This window comes from Hyla sarda, chromosome 6, assembly GCF_029499605.1.
Source record: "Hyla sarda isolate aHylSar1 chromosome 6, aHylSar1.hap1, whole genome shotgun sequence".
Taxonomy (NCBI): Eukaryota; Metazoa; Chordata; class Amphibia; order Anura; family Hylidae; genus Hyla; species Hyla sarda.
The window spans coordinates 106,361,194-106,378,269 of record NC_079194.1 but is presented as its reverse complement, the minus strand read 5'-3'; the positions used below and the strand labels follow the sequence as shown (position 1 = coordinate 106,378,269).

The 17,076-nt window shown below is 42.0% G+C and overlaps 1 protein-coding gene and 1 pseudogene across 2 annotated transcripts in view; both read left to right on the top strand.

Moving 5' to 3' along the window:
* Window positions 1-17,076, top strand: part of FRMD4B (FERM domain containing 4B) — a 268,753-nt gene that overhangs the window by 62,667 nt on the left and 189,010 nt on the right. Inside the window, exon 1 of one of the 2 annotated variants that reach the window (XM_056524586.1) lies at window positions 7,563-8,168. The exons of the other annotated variant lie outside the window; for it this stretch is intronic. Within the exon in view, the coding sequence (XP_056380561.1) occupies window positions 8,007-8,168 (162 nt within the window). The 5' untranslated portion in view covers window positions 7,563-8,006. Of the gene's footprint in view, window positions 1-7,562; window positions 8,169-17,076 lie in introns of those variants that run through there. 2 annotated transcript variants of the gene reach the window in all.
* Window positions 10,697-10,787, top strand: LOC130278216 (U2 spliceosomal RNA; annotated as a pseudogene).

Below are 17,076 nucleotides of genomic sequence, written 5' to 3'. Positions count from 1 at the left end.
GGCCTGTGGTAGTGAGTATTCTGTTACTGAATTACTTGACACTCATTAAGGCTACCACGCGTTTCCAGATTTATACAGCTCCCATTTAGTTTAATACTAAAAAGCTTCTGTTTTTTGCAAAAACTTATGACATGTCATTGAGACATATCATACGTTTTTAAAGGTCGCGTCTGGTTGTTCAGATCACCACTACTGAAAAGAATGAGCTGGGAGAAGCACGGAGCGTAGCACTTCACTCCCCAGATTGCTGTGATCTCACAGCAGGAAACTGGCTCTATAAGGCTATGTTTACATGGCAGATTTCACGGAATTCCGCAGGTATATTCTGCTTGAAAATTCTGCTGCAGCAGAATCCTATTGATTTCAATTGGATTCTGCTTCACTGTGCACATGGCGGAATTTCCGCGGCAGATGTTTCTGTCACTGAAATCCCGATACCGGCGTTACCGAATCCGTTCAATGTTTATGCAGATTCTTCCAGAAAATGCATTGCTGTCTATGAAGACCGCCAAAACAACCAAATGTGCGGAATGTCTGTTGTGTTTTCCGGGCGGACATTCCCCCCATTTTCCATCGCTTGAGCATGGCCTAAGACCTATTGGCCCTATTGTGAGTTACCTTTTTATTCAAATGAAGAGAAACCACAGAAACCACCAAGTAAAAGGATACAGCAAATAGTACAATGCAATTACGCATTAAAGTCCAATGATATTTATATTTAAACAGTGTATTAAAAAAGTGATTCCACCAGTTTTCCCATAATGCACTGCACATAAGGTTGATCCGAGTGCACAGTAGTTTTCCTTGATATATTGCTTTTCTCCAGGGTTACCACAGTAATCAACTATTTTACTGTTGCTGCAGAAGGAGCAATTACTTTCCAGTGTCTGGGGCCCGGCCACAGCAGTAGTTTTGGCATAGAGTAATATAGCCCAATCTCCCCAATTTAATGGTGATTTATCTGGTATTTACTCGTATCCCAGTCTTAAGAGACCGCTGAACCCCAAAATTGGAATTTTCATCTGTGAAGCGTGAAGACAAAATACATTGTTTTCTGTTAGCCTTGCAGGCCTTTTAGAAGGTAAAGGAGTAACATACTCCATCTCTATTATATTCAGAAAATTCCGCAAATTTTTTGTTGTCCCAGTTCATCTAAAATGGTAAATGGAGTTAAAATACGGCCATCGTTCTGTGTATACAGCTCCAATCAGACCTATATGTCTCTATGATAACAGACTACAAACCTCTGTTTGTGTAGTCTCATCCTGCAGTCAGATACCTTTCCATCTGATCCCTACTTTATATTGACATAGAGTCCATAGAGGCCTATTCACACATACAATATCCTGTGCAGATTTGATGCACAAGACTTGAAGATTTGAAGCTGCAGATTTGATCTGTCTTTTAGTTTACATTGAAATCTGCAGCATTAAATCCTGCACATTAAATATGTGCAGGATACTGTACGTGTGAACACACCTCTTAAAGGGGTACTCCGGTGGAAAACATTTTTTTTTAAATCAACTGGTGCCAGAAAGTCAAACAGATTTGTAAATGACTTCTATTAAAAAATCTTTACCCTTCCAGTACTTTTTAACAGCTGTATGCTGCTTTTTTTGTCTTGTCCACAGTGCTCTCTGCTGACACCTGATGCCCGTATCAGGAACTGTCAAGAGCAGGAGAAAATCCCCATTGCAAACCTTAGCTGCTTTGGACAGTTCCTGACATGGACAGAGGTGTCAGCAGAGAGCACTGTGGACAAGACAAAAAAGAAATTCAAAAAGAAAAGAAATTTCCTCTGTAGCATACAGCTGCTAGAAAGTACTGGAAGGGTAAAGATGTTTTTAATAGAAGTCATTTACAAATCTGTTTAACTTTCTGGCACCAGTTGATTAAAAAAAAAAAGGTTTTCCACTGTAGTACCCCTTTATGGAAAATGAATAGATGTATCTGCACAATTGGCACACATGTATACTGCTCCTCCAGTTCATATACACCAGTATTTTCCAACCAGGGTGCCTCCAGCTGTTGCAAAACTACAATTCCAAGCATACCCGGACAGCCTGAGGCTGTCCAGGTATGCCGGGAGTTGTAGTTTTGCAACAGCTGGAGGCACCCTGGTTGGGAAACAGTGATATACACAGTTGTTGTTCTTGCTCAGGACCTTTATTTCCCATCTAGTCTTGCTGCAGCAGGAGCCCCCTGAACTATGTATAATGTATAATGGGTTCTTTTTATGTCTTCACAAGGACCTGGTTCCTAGTAAAAGTGACTTAATATCCTGTATAGCTGCAATTGACATTTGCACCGTCACTTTTGCCAGGGTGTGGTACAGGACCAAAGAGTATTGCCAAAAACAGCAAAGACGGAGACTCAACTCAACCAGTCCTTCTGTATTTCCAGAGAGAAAATGGAATAGAAGCTATATATCACTGAATAAGAAATATGCATTTTGCACATGTCATGTGAATGTGTTTATTGTTTATTTACTTTTGTATTACCCATCTATGTATCTATCTAATTATCTATCTATCTCATCTATCTATCTCATATCTATCTATGTATCTCATATCTATCTATCTCATATCTATCTATCTATCTACCTATCTCATATCTATCTATCTCATATCTATCTATCTATCTCATATCTATCTATCTATCTCATATCTATCTATCTATCTCATATCTATCTATCTAATTATCTATCTATCTCATATCTATCTCCTATCTATCTATCTATCTATCTAATTATCTATCTATCTATCTATGTATCTATCTATCTAAATATCTATCTTATTATATAATTATCTATGTATTTATATAATTATCTATATATCTTTAATGGCACAAATGATTGTGCAGGTGCTAAATGATGTGAAAAAAAAGGCAGACACAAGGTGTAAAAATGCAGAAATGGGACCTCCAGAAATTTCACAGAAATTTACAAAATTTCGCACGGACATTCCACAGCAGCATTGGTTTCAATGAGATCCGCAGCACTGTTCATACAGCGAAATTTCTGCAGCAGAACATGTGACCGCCAATAGACATGTCTATTCTTTTGTGGAGTCCGCACGGAAATGCATTGCAGTCTATGAGACCGCGCATTTCTGAGTGGTCCTAGTGCCGGCATGTTTGGCAAATTTTACATGTGGACATTCCGCCATGTGAACAAAGCCTATGGGAAACACCAAGTATAGCCAACTTTGTTTACAGACTGTGGCAATTTCTTCACCAGCAGGTGAGGCTTTAGGCTAGGTTCAGACTACGGAATCTCCGGGCAGAAAATTTCCGCCCGGAAATACCGAGTGCGGCCAGCACCGGCTGAATCAGTCGGCGCTAGGACCGCGCGGACACTGCAGTCTCCAATAGACTGCAATGTGTTCCACGTGGATTTCCGCCTGAAAAAAGAGCAACGCCTTTCTTCAGGCGGAAATTTCCAAGCGGATTGTCTGTTCACAAATTCCGCTTCACAAATTCTGCAGTGTGAATTTGTGAACGGAAAACCATTCATTACACTATACATTTTAGCAAGCGGAATTTCCGCCTGCAATTTCAAAGCAAAATTGCAGACGGAAATTCCGTAGTCTGAACCTAGCCTTAAAAGGGTTTTCTAGGATAAAAAAAACATTGATCTGTACCCATGGCATCCAGTGGAACAGGTCACTGAAAAAAAGCTAATTTAAAAGGCATGGGGAGGTACAGTACAGCTTTTGGAAGCTTTATTATGGGTTATTGCAGCTGTGTGCATAAAGATATAGGTGCATGGAGGCAAACCTGAAATTGTGTGTGTATAAATATACTGTATATACACAAACTTATGTGCGCCAGTCTGCGACACGATGCAACATTTTTTCCCGACGGACCCGATGTGGATTCTCCCAAACCCGAAAAAGGGGCGTAACCCGACATTTCTGAGCTTTCCCACGTATTTATAAAGGTTTCCAACCCGAATTTGTTGAATTGTTGTGGATTTTTTCCCGACAGCTCAGAGGAGTTGGAAACCAAAACCAACAAAACCTTCGTGCGACAAACAAGATGCGACATAATAACAAATACCAGGGGAAAAAAGCAGTCGGGTAAGAAAGCAAGATAGACTTACAACCCGATTTTCTAAGTAAATGAGGGCCATTATGCTACGAAAAGACTATCAATCGGTCATCCACATTCCACACGTCCAAAAAATAAGCCCCCCACCCTTATGACCTCCCACCTCAAACTGAGCACAGATATAGTCACAAATAAAAGTTATGTGAAAAGTTGCAAATAGAGTTGTAATGAGTAGGTTATATATATATAGAATAGGAAATTCTTTGCATACAAACAAGACAGTTTTGTACGGGAATTCTCTTGTGCCTCTATGAAACAGCGTGGTCCCAAAATGTTTAAAATAGGTGTTCTGATGGTATCTTTCTAGCTATTAGACAGTGCTGAAACCCTTTCCTTAGGAGGTCAATTCCAAACAATAAGATATACATAAGCATTTATATACAAGCACTTAAATACATATCTATAGAAAATGGTCAGTAGGGTTGCTTATACCCACTACCCATTATATGAAAAACATATGGCTCCTCCTTCCTCCAACGCAAATGATGGAAAAATGAATTTGAGATAGAACAGTGTTATGTAATGCTTCCCATGACCATACATTTTATTACCATGGAACATAAAGGTTTTATAACTTAAATGACATGCTCAGAACATCTCTATGTACGTTTTTACTGGAATATTGCTGTAACCTGGCTTTACCTACCCCCTATCAGTAGAAGGAAACACTAGGTTAACGTTTCCTACGCAATGTTGATGAGTCCACTGTTTGGTTATAGGGTTGTGACATCCTGATTCTTGACTTGGCAACGGACAGATGTGTAATAGGTGTAGAAATAGCTGTTTCAGCAAAAGTCATCTATGAAAATACAGTAAAATCAGCAGGTGTAAGGAGGAGCTGATCCAGGATGAACAATTGAGATAGACATGTTTGTTTTAGATGTAATTTAAGTTTCTGGGTCCCAATGCAAAATCTGTGCACAGGTAAGCAGGTTACCATGTGCCATTTATAATACTGGTGCCTTTTTGTAGCAGAGGGGCCTTTGGATCCCCTCAGACACCAAAATCTTATAATCCTTCCCAGAAAATGGCAGCTAATGCCAGGGAAATTGTGGACAGCTAGATATGTCCCCTGAAATCTAATACTACATGGTGGCCATTTTAAAAGACATTTGCCATCCACTCTTAGGGTGCATGCACACCACGTTTTCAGGCTATTGCTGCCGGATCCGCCTGGGGGAGGGGAAAACTTGGGCTCCCGTACCTCAGCAGGACTGGTGCCGAAAACCATTGACTTTAATGAGCCGACCGGAGTCACCGTTTGACTCTGGTTGGCTCATTTTTGACCCCCATCCGGTTTTCTGACCGGACCTAAAACCGTAGTATACTACTGTTTTAGGTCCGGTCAGAAAACCGGATACGGGGCAGAAATGAGCCGACCGGAGTAAAACAGTTACTGTAGTCAGCTCATTAAAGTCAATGGATTTCAGCGCCGATCTGGCTGGGGTACGGGAGCGCACTGTTTTCCCCTCCCCCAGCCGGATCCGGCAGCCGTAGCCTGAAAACGTGGTGTGCATGCACCCTTATTTGGCTGATAAAAGGTTGCAAGAGTAAGGCACCCCCTTCTATGATGCTATGCCCATATGCTCAACTACAGGGGCTATGCTTATGGGACAATCTATTTCAAATTTAGAAGATAAAAATTTTAACTGGTCATGTGACTTTAACACAGGTGATTACAAGGTAAACTGATAACTGAACAAACCTTGTATCGTTGTCATCATCTTATACCCGAGATCGATTTTCTTCTTGATGTAAACAATGAGGGTTCTCATTTAATGACTACAAGCAGAGATCTTAAAAACATATTCATATTTGTAAATAACTTAATTTACCAAATATTACTCCTTATCCAAGAAAAAAAGATTTAAGGTCTTTGCCACTAGGTGTTTCACTTTCCTCCAAACTACTTTCAACTGTCTATTGTTAGGGGAAATCTGTCTCTAGCAACCTAGAGATCAAAACAGAATACAGGAAGTAGGGTTTGGACTTAGCAAGTGCTATGTGCAGAAGAGATAGTATGTGAGTGAGCTTGGGTTGTGTACCTGCTATCTATAAATCTGTAATCTTCCTCCTCTCTTTGTAGTCTGCAGGCTTGTCATCATCATGGTCAGTAGCCGTTCAGTGCTTGTTGTAACCCCTTTATTGCTATGCTGCTGTTGTGTTTTCCCTTGCTGCTCACATTACCTTGCAAACACAGTACATCAATAACTCCCTCCTTTGAATTGCATTGTAAATCATCCCCAGCACAGTGTCAGCCTGTTCAGCCCAGTGCGCACTCTCCAGTACTATGTCATAGAATAACAAAGATGAATAGGTGCTGCCCTGTGATTGGCCAGAGAAGGAAGAGAAAGGAAGTGCATGTGTAAGTACAGCTGGCAAAAACCCAGCTCTGGTCTTGCTCTGTATAATACAGAGAATGAGAAATAGCTGTGCATTATAGCAGGGACTCTCAGCGGTCAATGACAGCAGTAAGAGCACTAAAAACATCTTTTCATTACTCTGGAGGGTCAAAAGGGTACTCCACTGCCCTAGTGTTCTGAACATTTTGTTCTGGGTGTGGGCTGCGGGGGGTTGTGACTTCACAACCACGTCCCTTGTGATGTCACACCACGCCCCCTCAATGTAAGTCTATGGGAGGGGGCGTGGCAGCTGCCACGCCCCCTCCCATAGATTTACATAGAGGGGGTGTGGTGTGACATCACGAGGGGGCATGGCCGTGATGTCACGACCCACGAAGGGTTCAGAAATAAATGTTCCGAACGTTGGGGCAGTGGAGTACCCCTCTAATCTAACTAAACCATGCAGGTCTTCAACAATCTAGTACCGGTGCACTTTAAGGATTGCAAAACTTCCCATTAGATTTTCTTAACCATCTGACCTCATTATAATGTGAACTTATGACACCGATGGAGTCATATGCGATTCCCCCTTTTGTCCCCTATTTAACCTAATGTATATTCATGCAGCTACCTCTGCTGTTGCAGTCGGCACAGATAACATCTTCAAGACTTCTTTCAAGAGATTTAGGAAATCACTATCCCAGGAGAGACCTTAAAATATCCTTTTTTTCCCCTGCTCTTCCCCAAGCTTTCTCTCCAGCCTTTAGCAAAGATGCAAACACAGTAAGTAGTACCATGAACTGTCGTGGTCCTCAGGGGCCCGCACGGAGCCTCACTCTCACCATAACTACAGAGTCTCCTTTTCAAGTATTCTCCTGTGGGCTATTATGCCAGTGTTTACAGCCTGTGTGATTCATCTCCGTCTCAGCTAAGGATCTCTTCATTAATACCATTACGTGACTTTTATCCTTGGAACAGATTGCTTTTCCTTGATCAAGCTCTAATCTTTGCCTTCAGTCTCTAACCCAGATCCTGCTAGGTTGCTTTCGAGTGTGTGGTCGGAGGTCTATCACCACCAGTTGACCATCTCGGTGTATACCAGAAGGTATTGCACCTATGACTCCACTAAGGTGACGCCAGTGATACAATAGAGGATCCTTCGGAATACAATATTTTTGCTACATTTTTTGTTATTTAATATATATATATATTTTTTTTAAGGATTATATGTTTGATCATACAACGTCACTTGTGCTACTGTATATTAGCAAATTGCTGTAAACTGCAAGAAATGGACCTGGATGCTTCGGGTAAAGCCTGAGCCGTTGCAGTTGTTGGCCGGACTTCAAGCAGAAGTTGGATCCTGCCCAGGAAACTGAGTGAAAGACGAGTTTTGTTGGATTGACCCTGGCTTCTTTTTGCTGTGTTCTACCCTCTCTCTCGCTCTTTTTTTTTTTGTCACTGTGCACGGAATAAAGCTCGCTTTCTCGTCCGCTGCCAATGCAGGCTGTGCACTAGACGGAGATAGGTCTATTGAGTGAGAGCGTTCCAGCCATGGCTTCAGTGTTTATGTGTGGAGTTGAGGACATGCTGTGCAACGGGAGTCGCTTTGTGTGGAATCTGACTGTCTCCACATTGAGAAGATGGTACACACACAGGGCGCGGACCTGCCAGATGATGGTCAGGACATGGTGCGGGCTAAGGGAGGTGTATCAGGTAAAGTTTCATTACAGCTCCATGTGCTGGATAGGACTTGTATAGTGGGATCAACCGGTCCTGGACAGGCAGCTGGAAAGAGAGATAGGGGGATATTTTTCTACTAGTTGGTTGCTTAGCAACTTGTAATTTAGAAGATGACGTATATCTCATCTCTCAGAAGGGTTGGCACTCAGCTTTCCTAGCGTCCTGAAAAGTAAATCTGCTTTGTTATACTTGAATATGAGAAAATCGGTTGCACTGATTTCCTTGTGATTTTGTTATTTAAAAAAAAGACAATGTCCAGGGCTTTATAATTCAACACAATCATAGTTTGCTTATGTCCTAAAAAAGCTGGGTGACAACCAATATAGCCAGCATTACATCTCTCTTTCCTAGAGTCCTGAAAATAAAACTGCATAGCTATGCATGAATATAGGAGAAGGGGTTGTACAGATTCATAACTAGGTACATTTATTATTCTAGGGCCTGGGGAAGCTTCACAACAGTATATATGGGTGCTGTTATATGTATGGGTGCTGTTATATGTATGGGTGCTGGTATATGTACGGGTGCTGTTATATGTGTAAGTGCTGTAATATGTACGGGTGCTATATATGTGGGTTCTGTAATATGTATGGGTGCTGTTATATGTGTGGGTGCTGTAATATGTACGGTGCTGTTATATGTATGGGTGCTGTCATGTGTAAGTGCTGTAATATGTACGGGTGCTATATATGTGGGTTCTGTAATATGTATGGGTGCTATATGTATGGGTGCTGTTATATGTACGGGTGCTGTTATATGTGTAAGTGCTGTAATATGTACGGGTGCTATATATGTGGGTTCTGTAATATGTATGGGTGCTGTTATATGTGTGGGTGCTGTAATATGTACGGGTGCTGTTATATGTGTAAGTGCTGTTATATGTGTAAGTGCTGTAATATGTATGGGTGCTATATATGTGGGTTCTGTAATATGTATGGGTGCTGTTATATGTGTGGGTGCTGTAATATGTACGGGTGCTGTTATATGTGTGGGTGCTATAATATATGTAAATGCTGTAATATGTTTGGGTGCTATGTGTGGGTTCTGTAATATGTATGGGTGCTGTTATATGTGTGGGTGCTGTAATATGTATGGGTGCTATAATATGTGTGGGTGCTGTAATATGTATGGGTGCTGTTATATGTGTGGGTGCTGTAATATGTATGGGTGCTGTTATATGTACAGGTGCTGTTATATGTGTGGGTGCTGTAATATGTATGGGTGCTGTTATATGTACGGGTGCTGTTATATGTGTGGGTGCTATAATATGTGTAAATGCTGTAATATGTTTGGGTGCTATATGTGTGGGTTCTGTAATGTGTATGGGTGCTGTTATATGTATAAGTGCTGTTATATGTGTGGGTGCTGTTATATGTGTGGGTGCTGTAATATGAATGGGTGCTGTAATATGTGTAAGTGCTGTAATATGTATGGGTGCTCTATGTGTGGGTTCTGTAATATGTATGGGTGCTATATGTGTGGGTTCTGTAATATGTATGGGTGCTCTATGTGTGGGTTCTGTAATATGTATGGGTGCTGTTATATGTGTAAGTGCTGTAATATGTGTAAGTGCTGTAATATGTATGGGTGCTCTATGTGTGGGTTCTGTAATATGTATGGGTGCTCTATGTGTGGGTTCTGTAATATGTATGGGTGCTCTATGTGTGGGTTCTGTAATATGTATGGGTGCTATATGTGTGGGTTCTGTAATATGTATGGGTGCTATATGTGTGGGTTCTGTAATATGTATGGGTGCTCTATGTGTGGGTTCTGTAATATGTATGGGTGCTGTTATATGTGTAAGTGCTGTAATATGTATGGGTGCTGTTATATGTGTAAGTGCTGTAATATGTATGGGTGCTATATGTGTGGGTTCTGTAATATGTATGGGTGCTCTATGTGTGGGTTCTGTAATATGTATGGGTGCTCTATGTGTGGGTTCTGTAATATGTATGGGTGCTCTATGTGTGGGTTCTGTAATATGTATGGGTGCTCTATGTGTGGGTTCTGTAATATGTATGGGTGCTCTATGTGTGGGTTCTGTAATATGTATGGGTGCTCTATGTGTGGGTTCTGTAATATGTATGGGTGCTGTTATATGTGTAAGTGCTGTAATATGTACGGATGCTATATGTGTGGGTTCTGTAATATGTATAGGTGCTGTAATATGCATGGGTGCTTTAATACGTGTGGATACTGTAATATATGCGGATACTGTACTATGTATGGGTGCTATAAAATGTATGGGTGCTTTAACATGTATAGGTGGTGTAAAATGTATGTGTGCTATAAAATGAATGGGTGTTGTGCCATGTATAGACGCTATAATATGTTTGAGTGCTGTAATATGTATTGGTGCTATAATACATATGGGTGCTGTAATATGTATTGGTGCTATAATACATATGGGTGCTGTAATATGTATGGGCGCTTATATATGTATGGGTGCTATAAAATGTATAAGTTCTTGAATATGTATGGGTGCTGTATATTTCTTGTAAATCGCTTCTCAGCCTTTTGGCTAAGATCAAGTGTAGTATCTGTTCTTATCAGTTTCATGCTGGTGGCAGGCGACGCCAGTGTGGAACTGGTGGGGATGGGTGCTGCATGGTAGGGAGCAAGTGTACTGAGGCGTTTCGGGGCTGGTTCTGAGGAATCAGCTCGACGGCTGCCCCGATGTGACCTGTTCCCTCCGGGTCTCGCCATGAGGCTGAGAGGGTCTAGAGCCGAGGTACCTTAGTGCCTCGGGGAGTGGTGACCCCGAGGTGCCGAAACTCACTGGGAGTATTGGCTCACTGAGTTGAAGCACGGGCACCATAATTTCTTCACCTTGTGGCACTCACCTCTTGATTCTCGGCCTTCTGGCTAGGATCAGACACATTTTTATAGATCCGCCCAGATGTCCGGGCAGTATATCTGCACACATTCACTTATTTCTTTCTTTTTGTCACTGTGTCACTTATTGCGTGTTGTGTGTCCACAGGATTTGTCAGGATACGGTAGCCCTTCTGGGTGTCCCTCCTGGCGGTCTAGGGGAGGTGCATGTGGCCATAAGGTTCAGCACCTCCCTGCAAACACCCCGGGTACTCCTGCTTTGGCAGGGTACCAACAGTTATCGGCTCTGTGGGCAGATACCTTGGCTAACGCCAAGGGGAATGCCGGGAGCATTTGTGGTCCCTTAATAGCTTTGGCGAAAAGGGACATCGAACTTGGAACCTCGCAGGTAGCTTTTGGTCCGGAGGTGAAGGGTAAGGTTTGTTGAGGGCCTCTCTCCTATCGGAGAAGGGCTTGCGATAGACCGCATCCTTTGTGCACGTTTTTTTTTAGTGTAACCAATTTGCTCTTTTTCTTGCACTTTGGGTGATTCGAGAGCACGTTCCTCGGCTCTTAAAAACAAAAAATATTACTTGTAACCCATCTTTACTAGAGACAGATACTACTTAAAAAAAATATTTAAGTATATATTCAGTATAGAGTTTTAATTTAAATTATTTTAGGAAAATCAATGTCCTGTCTCTTCACTATGGTTTGTTTATATCTGTCCTTGGGAAAGTTGGGTGACAAGCGATAAATTGGTATTACAGCTCTCTGATTGGTTGCCGCTCAATGAGCCAGACTCCTTAAAAGCAAATCTGCTTAGTTATACTTGAATATGGAGGAAGGGTCTGTACCAAAAATTCGGTCATGTATTATATTTTACATACGTATTTTCTCCCGCAAGCCGCAAAAAAATAAGTGGCCACATTTTTCTTGATTACAGACGATAATGCACGTATAAAAGAAAATATGCTACCAAATTTTACTCATAGTCTAAGCTAGTGTTTCCCAACAAGGGGGACTCCAGCTGTTGCAAAACTACAACTCCCAGTATGCCCGGACAGCCTTTGGCTGTCCGGGCATGCTGGGAGATGTAGTTTTGCAACAGCTGGAGTCACCTTGGTTAGGAAACACTGGTCTAAGCAATTTGTCATTCTGGAGTCTGGGAAAGCTGAGTAAAACCACCTATGAGAGTTGTGATAGTGGTTGTGATGCTTGTAACTCAGTTTAGATAGAACCAAGAAATGGCAGAAGAGAATTTTTTAGCACCATTTCCATTTACTGCATTATTTTTAGCATTGCTCATACACGCTGCGTTACTGACCGCTGTTAGCGATTCGGAAAATTGCCAGGCGGGCCCTTGGACTTGCTGGTTTAAACAATATCAGATCCAGATGCAGCCGGCAATTATCGGTTAGCTGCAAGCCGCTAGCTTCTGTTTCTAGCACAGCATGTATGAGCACCATAAGTGTTCTTTATAATTATATGTAACGCTGGTTTGCCCATGTCAGTCCGATATTAACCGCTCTCTGAAACTCAGCTTTTCAGGAATCTGGAAAAGAAAATCTGTTTGGTTATACTTTTATATGGGAGTAGGGATTGTATTGCTGAACTAATAGGCTATGTTCACATGGCTGAATTTCCATGCAAAATTCTGCATTGGAATTCCGCACGGAGATTCCGCAGTACCATTGATTTCAAGCAGAATTTCCGCAACTGGAAACATTTGGTGCAGAAATTCAAATTCTGGTGACCGCAGAAAGAATAGATATGTCTATTCTTTCTGCGGAGCCTGCACAGAAATGCATTGCCGTCTATGAGACTGCGTATTACCCAGAGGTCCTAGCGCACGTTCTGCCGGCGCTCCGCTTTGGGGACAATGTCCACATGGAAAATTTCCATGCGGACATTGCCAGTGTAAACATAGCCTAAATGATGGAAATCCACAGAAGGATTCAAATGGGAATTTCACCATGATTTACTTTAAAACAGGATGCCAACATATACTGTAACGCAGTGCAACAGGTGCTGTTTATTTTATTGACCAAAGAAGTCACCATTTGGGCCCAAGCAGTGACTCCATTCACCCATTGAAATGAATGCCATCCGTTTCCCAGCATTACAGTGTACGTAGGTTTCCCGTTTTCAGTGGGATGCCAACTGATATGTCACATGAGAGGTGGTAACTCAGTGGACCTAGCCTAGTGGGCATTTTCTCCTAGTAACAAAAAAAATCACCCAGCTTTACAAGACTCTAAATACACTAGGGTTATGTTCACACGGTGGAATTTCCCCAATTCCAAAGAAATTCACAAAGCTTGTTGAACAGAATTGCTTAATTCCGCCACCGAAACTGCAGCAGAATTTCGGCAGAATTCTGTGTTATCTTAACACAGAATTCTGTTGAAATTCAAGCCCTATTGATTTTAATGGGATTCCGCCACAGAATTTCGCAAAATATAAGACTAGTCTTATATTTTCACAGAATGCGTAGAGCAGAATTCCCGCGGCGGAATGCCCACCTTGGAAATTCTGCTGTCTGAATGGTACTGCGTAATCCCATTCAAATCAATTTAAAAGAGTAGTCTATCCAAAGGATAGGGAATAAGTTATAGATCGCAGGGGGGGGTTCCGAGCGCTGGGACCCCCGCGATCTCCTGCACGGGGCCCCGGCAGTTTGCCTGAGGCTGACGTCCGACCCCGCAGGAAGCCGTGGCCGGCACACGCCCTCCATGTATCTCTATGGGGTACATGGGGAGGCATGTCAGCACGCCCCCTTCCAGCTGATTGCCGGGGCCCCGTGCAGGAGATCGTGGCGGGTCCCAGCGCACGGACCCCCTGCTATCTGTAACTTATTCCCTATCCTTTGAATAGGGGATAAGTTATTTTTCACTAGACTACTCTTTTAAATTGATTTGAATGGGATTACGCAATCACATTCAGACACATTCCAAGGTGGGCATTCCGCTGTGGGAATTCTGCTTTCCGCATTCCCTCAAAATATGACTAGTCTTAGGCTGTTTCTACATATGTTAGCTGTAAATCACTGAGAACGCAAAATTCTTATTCCACTTTGCGTTTTTCACTTTGGCGTTTTTTTTATCCTTTTGGCATTTTTTTGCTCATTGGCCATTTTCCAAAATCGCAGCATGTTGAGCCACTGGCGATTTTTTAGTCAAAATAATGGCGTTTTTCTCCCATAGAAGTCTATGGGAGTGAAAAAACGCCAAGAAAAACAATATGTGGGTTTTAACTTTTGCGTTTTTGCAGCCGGTTTTTATTCTTTATTGGATTTTAGCGATCCAAAAAAGTGATGGAGATAAATTTTTTTAATAAAATTTCATAGAGTACAATAAAAAAAAAAAAGATACAGTAGTGAAGAAAAAAATTGTATCTAACGAAATGTATCTTTTTTATTACAACATTTTTATTCATTTTTAAACAGGGATCAATTTATGTTGGCGGGCAGGGACCTAAAAATGTAGTCAGCAATAATAAAAATGTAGTGAGTGTGTTTTTCACTTTTTTTTAGGTAGTACTACTACTCCCAGCATGGAACACACTGTTCCATGATGGGAGTAGTAGTACCTGTACTAATTGACAGATCGCCCGTTGCGATCCTCCTGTATAATGTATAGATGCGGCCAGCCGCTCTTCTATGGTCCCCTGCACTGCCGTATATATACACCTATTCATATTTCCCACAGAGAGCTGTGATTGGCCAGATGATTCCAGCCAATCACAGCTCTCTGTGGGAAATATGAATATGTGTATATATGGCAGTGCAGGGGCCCATAGAAGAGCGGCCGGCCGCATCTATACATTATACAGGAGGATCACAGCGGGTGTCAGGAGTGACATCCACTATGATCTTTCCTTAACTGCAAGTACTACTACTACCAACATGGAGTACACTCTGCTCCATGCTGGGAGATGTAGTACCTGCATTAATAGACAGATCGCAACAGGTATCAGAAGTTACACTCGATGCGATCTGTCTATTAATGCAGATACTACAGCTCCCAGCATGGAGCAGAGTGTGCTCCATGTTGGGAGTAGTAGTACCTGCAGGTAAGAACAGACCACAGTGGGTATCACTACTGACACCTGCGGTGATGGTCTTGTCTATTGCAGAGATGGAGCGGCTCTATACAGAGCTCGCATCTCTGCACTATTCTCCGGCCGGCCACTCACTCATTCATATTTCCTGCTGAGAGCTGTGATTGGCTGCAACCATCTGGCCAATCCCCACTCTGGGCGGAAAATATGAATGAGTGATGTTCTATTCACATCACTGGCCGGAATACAGAGCAGAGATGTGAGCGCTGTGTAGAGCCGCTCCGCATCTCTGCTATATTATGGACGATCGCATCGGGTGTCACGACTGACACCCGGGGCGATATGTCTATTAGTACAGGTACTACTACTCCCAGCATGGAACAATCTGTTTCATGCTGGGAGTAGTAGTACTACCTAAAAAAAAAAAATATAGAAAAAAAGTGAAACACACACAATTTTTAACCCAAAAAATGCAGGACAAAAAAACAAGTAGAAACTTAGCCTTATATTTTACGAAATTCTGTGGCAGAATCCCATTAAAATCAATAGGACTTGAATTTCAACAGAATTCTGTGTTTAGATAACACATAATTCTGCTGAAATTCTGCTGCAATTTCAGCGGAATTCAGCAATTATGTTCAGCAAGCTTTGCTGAATTTCTTTGGAATTGGGGAAATTCCACCATGTGAACATAACCCTAGTGTATTTAGAGTCTTATAAAGCTGAGTGATTTTTTATTTTTTTTTAACTAGGAGAAAAGGCCCACTAGGCTAGGTCCACTGAGTTACCACCTCTCATGTGACATATCCTTTGGCATCCCACTGAAAACGGGAAGCCTACGTATACTGTAACGCAGGGAAATGGATGGCATTCATTTCAATGGCCGAGCAAAGTCATCATTTGGGCCCTATGCGCTATTTTCGGCTTTAAAAAGGAATGGGTTGTCATTCAGCTTTTCCAGACTCAGCGTTATCATGCATTAAAGGGGTTTTGCTGTCTTAAAGGGGTATGCATTAAAGAGGTTTGATGGCCCATCTTTAAGCAGGGCTGTTCCGGTCAAATCTATGGGCTTAACAAGATGGTAAGAAGTTGCGTCTGTTCACTGCATATTGACTGTGCCTTGTTACCACAGCTCAGCTCTTAACCTCCAATCAGCTGGAACAGGAATAACAGGTGTTGGCATCCCACTAGTCAGACTATTTTTATATCATTTTTGCATGGAATAAGCAGGATTTCAAATATTTAGTTGCTTTCTTTCAAAAACAGCACCACACCTGTCCTCAGGTTGTGTGTGGTATTACATCTCTGCTCCATTCTCCTAAATGGAACTGAGCTGTAATATTACATACAAACGTAGAACCGGAGTGGTGCTGTTTATGAAGGGAAGCGACTATGTTTTTCTAATCCTGGATAAGTCATTTAAGTGTTACACTACACCACAATTTTAGTAAACTGAAGATAACTTTACTGCAGATTTTATGCAGGTTAAACGTAGTAACAGTCTTTGCAGAGGACCGGACTTTAGGCTCCTCACAGGTTTGGTTGGGACCTTAAAGGGAATAAGCTTGGAGGATTTGCTTTACGCTGTTCCACTGGATTTAGGGGTATTGTTTAGGTCCAGCAGTCACGTAGGATTAACAGAATTTGGATTGAGTAGACTCAATAGGTTTAGTAAGGCTCTGGATTGGTAGGCTTCAGGCCTAATTTGTCTTATAGGTAAGCACAGAGGTCAGCAGCTCACTGTCATATCCCAAGGGAAAGAGCCGGACAAGGGAGCGAGGATTGGATAACAGCGCCCCTAGATCTAAAGGGGCGGGCTTCAAGCTTATTGGTCCCCCAGACCTGTCAGTCCTAATACAAAGCATTATGGTACAACACATGACATGAGCACCTGACCTCGAAGGTCCTTAACCTTAGCAGAACAACATTATTAATCATGTGACCTAAGGTCCTGGAAGCAACATTTACACTATACAATATATAAAATATATACATAAAATTAAAG